Here is a 12087-nt window from a genome sequence, read left to right on the forward strand (position 1 = left end):
TGTTACTTATTGTAGCAAGAAACAAAATGTTGTTGCTTGTTCTAGCGCCAAGGCAGAATACCATGCCATGGCTCATACTGCTTTTGAGCTGCTCTAGGTTCAATCTCTTCTCTGAGATTTTGGTTTTTTTGTTCCCACTCCTATAAGCATGACTTGTGATAATCAGGCTGCTATCTTCATTGCCAATAATCCTGTGTTTCATAAATGAACCAAACATATAGAGATTGATTGCCATTTTATTCGTTATCTCTTACTGCGTAAGCAACTTGTGACTCCTTATGTTTGTTTTGAAGATCAATTGGCTAATATTCTCACCAAACCTTTGGCTTGGTCTTCATTTCGTAGCTTATTTGTCAAGCTGAACATATTTGATCTCTATGCTCCAGCTTGAGGGGGAGTATTAGAATAGTTATTTATGTTCTATTGTTAATATTTACTTAAGTTGAGGGTATGATGGTCATATTGCAATATTACGGTTTGTATATATATTTTGCTAATGTACTGATATAAGGTTGAGCACAACATTATAAGATATATAAAAATTCCTTTCTATTCTTCTTCCTAACCCTAAGTTTCCTCATTTTACATTCTAACTGGCATAATCATGTTTGGATAATTGTTGACCCTTGTTAGGAAATACTTTAGAACTTCCTCTTAGTGCTTGTAAGAATTATGTGAAACCTATTGACCAAGCAGAAACTTTGGAAGTCCAAGAAGATGTTCTAACACAGATGCTGCTCTTACCAAAAGAAGAGCCTCTTGAACCTATAGATGAACTTGACTTGTCAGATCCTATTGATGCTCCACCAACTAATTACTTGATCAAGTGTGAAGAAAATTATTTAATCAGTATTAAAGATTTCTTTTGTGTGTTAAGTCCAGGTTTAATAGACCTTGTCAACACTATGGGCAACAGGAGTAATTGGTGTGGGAAGAAAACAAAGCATGCCGCATATTCTAAGTTTTGGTTCTCAATCATGGAAAAGTTCAACACTTTAAAGGGAACTTGAGGACGAGTTTTTTTTTCTCAATTAGGGAGAATGAAGCAAAATGTGTGTGCATAGAGATTTTATAAATTTGTCTTTTGTATTAATTATTTTGGTATTTTATTTTCTTTTTAAATTATAGTTTAATCAAAATACTTATTTTGGTTGGGAGTAATGAGGATAAGATTATAGTGTTAAAGATATCAAAATATATGGAGATCCTATGATTTGTATTTGTCACGATATTTTGTATCTTTGATTTATTTCAATCGCTTAATTGAAAGAATTTGATTACATCTCTCACTATATATATATATATATATGATGTACCACGTAATCAAGAGGATTAAGTTGAGTGAACGAAAGATGTATGTAGCCCATAGGGCTGTGTAGGCCACGATTGGTTGAACCAGGTTAAACATTTGTATTCTTTCTTTTATCTTTTATGTCTTTACTATCTCTCCATATTCAACCTTATTGTCATATAATATATTACAAAATTCAACTAGGAATTCTATTAATATTTGATTAATATTTGCGACCTTTTCTATTAGGATTTGATAAACTATTGAATTAGGGTTTTAAGCCTCATAAATATTAGGTCAATCCATTGTAATAGTTAGCTTTGATTGAATGAGATACTGAGTTTTAGGCTGTGGCCAATTATGTTAGGGTTGTGGCCATCTTCTGCTTTTTTCCCCCTACGGCGTACTACATCAAGAGGTCTCAAGCTTTGGAAAGTGATATCATGGGGAAAATAAAGAGATTGTCAAAGGACCGAAAAAATAGACAAGTGTAGTACATAAGTGCAAGCGAGAATAAAACAAATAAATAACAAAAAAAAATACATACATAAAAATAAAAGCCAGAAAAACACTTTAAATTCAACAACCTCCCTCGCTTCCCTTCACCTCACAACTAACACTTTCCCTCCCCTCAATCCAAATGGTGTGTTTAAAAAACAGATCTCCCCTCAGTCAACAATCAATAGGTATTGACAATGTACAGTAAATCAGCAAATCATTTTGTTCAACTCAAAAGCATAGGACATAAGTTTCTCATCATACTACATTCCCTGAGGGATTTGGGGGAAATTTATTGGGAAGGCATCCCTTTTTTCTGTTTATCCATTTACCTAAAAGATAATAAATAAATAAATAAACAAACAAACAGGTACTTAATTTAAACGAGAGAAAGAGAATTCTTCTGTGGGGGAACAATTGAAAAAAGTGTGCTCTCTTATCTCTTAGATTTCATACTCAAGAAATTTCCTAGAGCTTAAATGGAGTTTTGCATCATGGTTAAATCCAATATTCACCTGTGGTCCCTATGTCCCATCTTTCAATTCCTCATCTCAATGCCATTGTTGTTTATTGTTATAATATAAATTTCAATAAACATTCTCTCTGATGTAGGAAGCTTAAGAAACAAGGGCATTTTTAAGGGTACAAGACAGGAAGTTGGGTGGTTAGGCTTCTATAAAGTAAAAATTTCTCGGGTTTTTAAAAGGAGAAAGGCTTTAGTTCATTTCAAAAGTTGGACGTTCCTGGATTCTCAGAATTGGCGCGCTGCAAGGGCGTAAACAATGGCCAATTTGATGGTTTATTTCATAATTGAAAGCCAGCAAGTAGGGGAATAGTTTGGGGTTCATTAGGGCTTGCTTGGAGAGAGTAGGGAAAAGTTTGGGCCTACTTGGATCTTGCTTGGAGAGAGTTTCGGGCTTGTATTCACCCAAAAAAAAAAGTTTTGGGCTTGAAATCAAGGTTGCGAATAGTAACCCAAGAACAATAACTTGGTTGTTTTGCAAAGAGAAGGGAAAAAGAAAGAAATAAATGAAGAGAAGGGAAAGGGAGGTTTACCCTCGCAAGGGCTAAGCAAAATCACAAAAAACACAATCACAATCTCTAAACTTGACTCCTCACCAAACAGAAAGACTACATGCACCTATATTGGCTGCTACTACTTCCAATAGGACTAACACTTCAAAAAAAGGAGCCAACAACTTTGACCATCTACAAGATTCTATAACTATTTTAGACTACATATAAACTCAAAAAACATAACGTGTAGTGTGAATTGCAACCATATTCTGAAGTCCAAGTCCAGTAAAGCTGAAAATTTACCAAATTACGATAGACTCCCAAGACATAAGAAACATGAAGGAAAGTGACCAACAGTAGACTAACTCTAGAATAAGGACTCTAAACACTACCATGACTTTGTTTTTGACCAAAAACTCTTCTAGCATGGTGTAGGGCCTATAGGCTTCTGTTTTAGGTTGTCAAAGTGAATATACTTTATCTAACCAAGAAATAGCCTCTCCCTCCATCTCTCTCTCTCTCCACACACACACACACACACGCACGCACGCAGCCCCATGCCTTTATAATCTGTATATACCCCAAAGCATCCATCCAATAATAGATAAAAAAGCAACAAATGAAATTTCAAATCATTATTCTGTACCTTGATATAGGAATGAAGACAATTATGCTTCCTATTAGTGTACTGGCCATAACACTATTATGCGACAAATCAATAATTGTATTAGCAACATCACAGCCCTTCAGTATGTCATCGGCTGGAAGCTTGTAAGAAAATGAACCCTGAAAGAAAAGAGAAAAACTTGTTCACTTAAGGCATTTACAAAAAATAAATAAATAAATAAATAAAAGAAAAGAAAAGAAAAAGAAGAGGTTTAATGCATAGAAAATAGGCTATCTTCTTCATCAGGCATTAAATTATGTACATTGCAATCTCTAGAACAGAGCAGCTTATCAATTGCTACTAACATATGGAGAACTTCAAGAGAAACTCCAAATAACAGCAGCAAGAATTAATGATCAACTCCATTGCTGGAAATCTGTACAGCAGGTACTCATCTTAGGGCCTTTTGATGCTGATATATATATATATATATATAATAATAAATAAATAAAGGTACTCATCTTAGGGTGTGCAAGGCATTAACTTTTCTTGTGGCCCATGAGGGGCCACATGTCCTTCAAAAAACCTCCCTCAACAAAGAATGAAAATGAAACTGCTACATAAAATACCTTCGAATAACTAAAATGCACAAAACAAAAAGAAGGATCTAGAAACTTCAAGATTGACCAATTCTAATGGCCATACTGTAAGAAGAATATCTGCAAGCTCATTAATGACAAACATCATCCCTTCCTCTCTCTATGAACCCAATTATACACATTCCTAAGAAACAAGGAGACCTTTTTTCTTCACAAAAACAAGAACTTGAAACAAGAACTTTTCCAAGATAACTCAACTTCCTCATCAAAAAATCTTCCTAATACAACCAAATTTTTTCATTGACTTTGATTCATGTTACATGTTCGCTCAAATTCTCTCTTTAAAGTAATAAAGTAGGACTTTTGTGTCACAACAATTAGTGAAGATCAGAATGTTGTATTTGCTCTTATATGGAACTGAAATCCTTTTCTTTCTGAATTCTCTTAGTTGGCAATTTCATGATAAAGTTAGCAGAGCTAACAATACCATCATGACCCTTACACTTTCTAAGTTCAGGTTTTCTAAATTTGAAGATCTCAACTTCATATGTGAAGTTAAAGCATTGTGGGACCAATTTGTACCCATCTCATAGATATGAACTGTTCATCTCATATGACAAACTAAGAAGAACATGCATGCAAAAAATTGAGTTGACAGACATAAATGATCACATGATCAAATCACATATATATTATAACAAATGAACGTTCTGTTCTTAAAAACATGTATGCCGTATAGATAAAAATGAGTTGATAGTTTGACAATCAATATCAAGTTGATTTTTTTGCATGGATAATTTTCTTAATTGATCATATGAGAAAAACAATTTAGATCACCAAAGTGTGTCTAAGTTAGGCACTAATTGGCATAAACTAATGCACTTATTTGGGTCATATCACCTCTCTACTTTTCTACACATCTTTTCATAAAAAGTCAAAAACTATAATTATTTAGATCATCCCAAACAACCCCTTAGTCCCATAATAATTCAACTCCACGAAGTTGAGATCTTCAACTTTAACAAATCTAGACTCTACACTTTCTATAGAAAAAACAACTCTTTAACAATTATTCTTGTTAGATCAGCACTAGTACCAAAAACTTAAGCGTTAGAAGAAGGTCCTAACAATGCATATCAAGCTATCCAACACCCTCCCTTATGTGCAATCTTGTCTTGGGAAAGCATCCAATTATGTAGAGAAACAAAATGCAAGCAGAAGACTTGAACCTAAGACTTCTCTGATACTATTTTGAGAATGAAGAGACCTAAAAAGGTGTTAGGGTGTTAATTAACCCTAATACATATCGTTCATTAATAAAATAGAGGTGAGAGAATACACAGAGTATACTACCATTTACTAAATACCCAAATAACCCTTGCCAATTCTCATTCTATTCATTCATCTATCTTTGTTACACACTTGTGTCTACTAGTTTAAGTAGCATGAATACATCAAGGGTTTCAAACACCAACACCCTGTGTCTTTAACTTTAAAATAAAATTTCAATAAATATGATAATTTTGACGAAACCTAAGAGATGCAACTATCGACACTTCACCAACATGGCCTATGTGGTGGACCACAAATGTGTCTTGGAACATTTTTAAAACGAATACATTACGTATAACCAATAAAAAGTATGGAATGGATAAGTTCTAACATAAGAAAAATATAGTAACGAAGATTTCACAAATAAAAAAATAGTGAGAAAGCAAACATTATGAGCATGTACTATGGCGCTGTTTGGGAAGTTCATTTTTTGGTTTTTTTTTTTTTTGGTTTTTTTTCACTAAAAGACAAATTGGTTACAAAACCGAAAAAAAACAAATCCAAACAAAATATCACATCAAACCCCATAATCATTTCACTTTTTCTCTCACAAACATAACATCCAACCACAAGAAAACCCAGCTATCTTTCCAAACACAAAAAAATTTCTCCAATAATATCCTACAACTAAAAAAACCTACAAAAAAACCCACTTCCCAAAGACCCACTATATAAATGAAATTTGCAGTTCTAAGTAAAAATATATAAATAGTATTAGATTACACACTTTTCTTATATAACATCCACAAAAGATACATAAACATATAAACATATTGTCATATCATTATTATGTTGTGTCCTACTGTTTAAAGATTTGTTGGGTTGGTGCATCCATCTTGTGTATCATGTTCTATCCGTATCTCATATTCATGTCTATGTTGTGTACCTTGTATTTTAAATTCTTCTACCATAGTCTCCTATCACTTGATTACTAGTAAACAAACTGTAAGTCCACTAATCATACTATCTACCAACTCTATCCTTCTAATCTCATTTCATGTATATTTAGGATATTCTCTGGGAGTAGTGTTTCTGGTGACCCATATCCATAGTGCGGCACCCTTCAATCTGTAGGCTATTCAACTACACCAAAAGGACATTTCATGATTTTATTTTGAATTGTTAGTTAACACCCATGTTACACGGACTCAGGTGCGGGTGTATATCTAAAGGCCGGACCTATCAAACATCAAATTTAAGGGTATGTGGACACTCAAAAAAAAAAAAAAAAAGGTCCGTATTTTTATATTTCTAATCTATTATGAGAAATAAAATGGTGTTATATGTAACATACAGTGTCAAAAGAGCATTTTACTCATTCATAGAAAATTTACAATGATACACACATATAAGGATTAATTACATTTTATCCCCTTGTAGTTTAATTAAAAAACACATGACCCCCTTATAGTTCATAAATGTACACATAACCACCTTTTGGTTTGGACTGAACTGCAATTTATGACTCTGTTAATGAATTTTGCAAAATACCTATACTGCCCTTCTTTATCTAATTTCTCCTAATAAGTAATTTTATTTCTCATAATCCAAGTAATTTAACTTTATTTATTTTGGTGTGGGGCTGCTATGGACCAGACATGCTGGTGTGAAAAGTGGTGAAGGTGGCAGTTGCAACCGTGGAGTTGAGGCTTAGCATAACCATTCGTGGCTGTTGAGTGGTTAGTGGTTGACATAGATCCATGTCTTTCATATCAATTTCAATGGCAGATTATACATATCAATTTCAATTTATTGTACTGTATTTGGAAAAATGAGTTTTAAGGTTTGCTAAGCAAGCATTCAACATTAATATAAATGCAGGAATAAATAACTAACCTTAATATGCATATTATCACACATTGCATGTGTTTTCCATCTTTAATTAGCACACTAGCCTCATGATACTTATTCAAAACCAGGAATACCAAAATTCTGGGTTTTCCCCATTTTTAATTTGTTCAACACGGTTAAGGTTTCTCAGATTGATTTTACGTACAATGGTCAACTTCACCAGTGTTTTCCATCTTCAAACAATGAATGGTGATTGGTGATTGATTCAATGATGGTGGCTTGATGCCAGTGGTAGTGGATGTAAAGAGAATCTAGTGGTGGTGGTGGTTGAGGGTAGAGATGAATGGTGATAGTTGAAGAAGAAAATAGAAAAAAAACAGAAAAACGTTTCAATAAGGACAATATAGTAATTTTACTCCCAAACTTCCATTGTAGCACAATTGCCACACGCCTCACAACATTTGAGCAATGCGCACTATTAAGGTTAACGGATTCCGCTAGTTTTGCACTTAACTCCAAACCATAGGGGAGTTATGTGCATATTTCTGAATGAGAGCGAGGTCATATGTTTTCAAGCCAAGCCGGGGGGGGGGGGGGGGGGGGGGGGGGGGGGGGGGGGGGGGGGGGGGGGTTTAAAGTGCAATGTATTGGACACATCCCACACCCTTGACCAATTGTCAGGTGTCCAACATGGGTATTCATTTTATTTTGAAGAGTCCATTTAATATAGGTTAACACTACGCCACATACTCTAAAATGTTTTATTTTTTATTTTTTAAATCAGGCAAAAATAAAAATAAAATAAAATAAATAAAAATTGGGTATAAGAACTTACCTTCCTGATGCTCATGGCTATCTCACCTATATAGAATGAACAACTTCGTGTTAAGTTGCGTTCTGGACTTGCATTATCTGCAACATGTACTTCTTGTAAATCAACAAAATTAATAGTATCTTTTTCAACCACAACATGCATAAAACAAACAAAATAAGCGAGTTAATAAGCCAAAGAGAAGATACAAGATGCTGAGGTGTGATATAAAGCCAGTTCATTCAGCTTCCTTCAAAGAGATAAAATAAAGAAACTAAAAGACAATTAACTAGGGAGAGAGTGAATATTTTTGCTGTAAAAAAAGTGGTTCACATAGTGTATTCTCTAGTAAACCCCAAGAGGTTGGCCTAGAGGGTATAACTTGGGGCCTAAGGGTGTGCTCCCTCCATGTTTCAAGTTCAGCTCTCACTAGGTGCTATCAACTACTTAGAGCCACGCCCGCTAACTCTATCCGAGATTTGCCCGATCCACGTGAAAGCGACACTTCGCGTGGGTCCCAAATTAGTCGAGATGCGCGTAAGCATGCCCGGACATCCAGTCATATGAAAATAAGAAGTGTATTCTCTAGTACTCATAGCTCTACTTGATGCAAACATTATGGAGGTGACATTCCAAGATTGTTGTCTTTATTGTCATTTCTTATTCCTAAACACCATATCTAGACAGGGCAAGCAAGCACAAGAAAGAGAGAGAGAGAGAGAGAGAGAGAGAGAGAGAGAGAGAGAGATGGATGAAGATGAAGATGAAGATGAAGAAGAAGAAGAAGAAGAAAGTGATGCAAGGTATAAGAAGCTCAAGGAATGCTAAATTCAAAGAAGCAACGATATGTGGACATTGGCATGATTTCACATAGAAACTTATAAGAATTTTATATAATTATGTTTCTAGTATTATCAGAGTATTATTTTATGAATATTTTTATGTTTTGTGGGATTTTTAGGTCAAGGGTATTTTGGTAATTTTCATTATTGTTGTTGTCATGGCTACAGGGGTCGCCCATGAGTCGTCTTGTAGGTTGAGTTATTTAATTGGGTTTTATTTATGTTTCTTATCTAGTCTTAAATTAATTTTAGAAGTCAAAAATATTATAATAGTTTCCTTTTTTTGTTATAGTTGGTTTAGGAAGTCCCCTAATTCTATATAAAGCCATGTAATGCTTATAATTCAATAGAGTTTATATTTTAGAGAATTTTTCAAAACTTTTGAAGTTTCTTATGGATTGTGTAATACAACCCTAAGTGTGATGCCTAAGGAATTTTAGGAGTAATTTCTAAACCTATCTTTCTCTTCTCCTTTCTTTCTTTCTCAAATTTCAATACTTTCACAGCCCCAAAACAGCCTTTACAGTGATGTCCCTAATCGTCCTGCATTGGTTTGGTATCAGAGCGAAAGATCCTATTGTTTTGTGGAAGTTCAAAAACATGTCTATGCATCCTAGAAAATCTCTCAGAAGAGGAATATTTTCTAAAAACCAAAGAGATCAAAATCTTTTTAAAATTGTGTAGTAGTTAATTTTCAAGTTCAGCTTAATTCTTTGGAAGGACGAGCAACCCAACAAAAGGTCGTAAAGAGTCAGATTATAAGGGGAAAAAATTGTTAGAATAAGAAATAAGTGATTGTGATTTATTATTCTTATTTGTTCCCTTGATTGGTGTAATGGACTAGCCCATATATTATGCTTTATGGCACTTCTGTAATTATTTAGTATTATTAATATAAAAGGCAATGAAGTCTAACACATTCCCTAACTCTCTCTTCTCTAAACCTACATGGTATCAGAGCCACCGAAGGAAAAACTTTGGACCAACCAAAAATTACCTTGCTTCCACCGAAGGACTGCCCAAGCCACCCAGACACTTGGTTAGGACAGTTGGCCCTCACCCAAGGCAGCAGAAGGCAAGTCGCCCTTACCCAGGCTAGCCGAAGGCCAGTCGGCTCCTACCTAGGTCAGCCGAAGGTCTATCTTGGTCTGTCGGCTCTCACCTAGGGCTGCGAAAGGTCTGTTGGCCCCCCTCTAGGGCAGCCGAAGCCTTCTCTTCCTTTCTCTAGGTCTATCGGCACCTTCTCTTCCTTCGTATAGGTGTGTCGGCAGTCCTGGGGGTCTTTGAGATCAGCCTCTGACTTCTCTGTTTCATTAGTATTAGCCTCTGACTTCTCTATTTCTTTCTTCGTCAATACATATACATCGTTTCTTTCTCCATAAATAAATAAAATACAGTAAAAAAAAAAACACACCAAAAAAAAAAATAACTCTGGTAATGTAAAAACAGTACAGCAACAAAACCACATTGGATTTTTCGTTCTTTATTTTTTTTAGTACCTGTTGTGCTTGTTACTCCACTCTCATCTTCCGGATTTGTGATTGGCATCGTGTTTGAGGCATCATGTTTGAGGACAAGTTAGTAGAGTCTCCATGGCGGATTTGACCAATGAATTTACTACCTCTCAGCCATCTCAGGGCGAGAGTTCTGTTATCCCTTCCACTATGATTGATAACCTCCACACTGGCCTTAGAATCACTACCTCTCTATTCAATGGTCAGAATTACCTAGCGTGATCGCAAAGTCTGACTATTTTCTTAAAAAGCAAGGAGAAGATGGGATATGTTGATAGGTGGGTTCAGGCACCCAATATCACCGACCCTCATTATGACCAGTAGGAGATCACCAATTCTCTGATTATGGGCTGGTTGATCCATTCTATGGTTCCAAAGATTGGAGAGGGCTACTTGTCTATGGACACTGCCCACGATATATTGGAGGCCGTAGCAACTACTTACTCCAAAAAGGGGAACTTCTCACAGGCTTTTGAATTACGTCACTCCATTGAAAGGTCGGTACAAGGTGACCAGACTATCCTCCAATATTTTACCTTCCTTAGCAATGGGTGGAAGCGGCTAGATCACCTTCAGGATTACAAGCCTGTCTGTCCCACTGATTATGCTGGTTACCGGAAGTTTGTGGCACAAAAGCGGGTCTTCAAATTCTTGAAAGGCCTAAATGTGGAGTCTGATCCGATTCAGAGCAAAATACTTGGCATGGATATGCTTCCTAATCTTCAGGAAGCCTTTGCTTTTGTACAGAATAAGGAGAGTCGCTGTTCTACGATGCTTCCTTTTGCTCCTATTAATCGCTTGGCCTTGATTTCTACACCCTCTCGCGATGGCGACCATGTGACTCGTGGTTCTCGTCCTTCCTCTGAGGAGGATAATCTTTACTGTGACTACTGTCGTCGATCTCGCCACACATGAGAGACTTGTTAGACGCTGCATGGAACTCCCTCTGGTGGCCGAGGCGACCGTCCTGGTACCCGAGGGGGTCAGTCTAGTCCTAGAGGCCGAGAGGCCAATGTGTGAGCCCATCTTTCAGACACTGTTGAGCCACCATCTTCATCTCCAGATATCTCCTCCGCTGCTGATGTTTCGGGGTTATCTGCCTCAGATTTTGAGATTGCTCTTCGCCACTTGCTAGACTGTCAAGCCTCTACTTTTGCTACAGGTGCACCCTCTTCTTCCTTTACCAATTCAGGTAACTTGGCTTCCTCTCCATGTGCATTGCTATCTCATATGACGGTACCATAGATTATTGATTCTGGTGCTTCCAACCATATGTCTGGCTCCGCTAATTTATTTTCAAAGTATAACTCCTCCTCAGGTCAGGAAAAAGTGTGTATTCCTAATGGTACCATTCCATCTGTGTCAAGAAAAGGTTTAATTCATGCCAGCTCTTCCCTTCCTTTGTCTTCTATCCTCTATGTTTCCAATTTCAATGTTAATCTTTTATGGGGTACTTACGTGTAGGTCCTAATAAGTAGGCTTATTGTCTAATAGGTCTTATGGGAAAAATTTGTCATAAAAAAACGTCACTAATTGTAAATTTTAGCGACAATTTATGAAAATCATATTACTAATTGTCAATTTTTAACGACATATATAAAAAACTGTCACAAAAAAATTATTTTTAGCAACAATTTTACCAAGACTTATTTTCAATAGGACTTGATGGAAATTAAGTCCAACTATTAAGACTTATTGGTAGTTTACCCATCTTTTATCTTTGAGTCGTATTACTCGTGACTTAAATTGTAGCGTGACGTTTTTTTCCTAATCATCGTTTTTTTA

At 35.8% G+C, this 12087-nt stretch overlaps 1 protein-coding gene across 5 annotated transcripts in view; it reads right to left on the reverse strand.

Annotated features, from left to right (window-relative positions):
• LOC114259356 (uncharacterized) overlaps positions 1 to 12087 on the reverse strand; it is an 87485-nt gene that overhangs the window by 24776 nt on the left and 50622 nt on the right. For 3 of the 5 annotated variants that reach the window (XM_082912716.1, XM_028199396.2, XM_082912718.1), the window contains 2 exons: positions 7971 to 8089; positions 3453 to 3592 (listed from right to left, as the gene is read on the reverse strand). In XM_082912716.1, the coding sequence (XP_082768842.1) occupies positions 3453 to 3592; positions 7971 to 8089 (259 nt within the window). The remainder of the gene's footprint in view (positions 1 to 3452; positions 3593 to 7970; positions 8090 to 12087) is intronic. The other 2 variants (XM_028199413.2, XM_082912717.1) reach the window with 1 other exon arrangement.

Source organism: Camellia sinensis, unplaced genomic scaffold (assembly GCF_055761805.1).
Source record: "Camellia sinensis isolate YWXY unplaced genomic scaffold, ASM5576180v1 Unanchor4, whole genome shotgun sequence".
Lineage (NCBI taxonomy): Eukaryota > Viridiplantae > Streptophyta > Magnoliopsida > Ericales > Theaceae > Camellia > Camellia sinensis.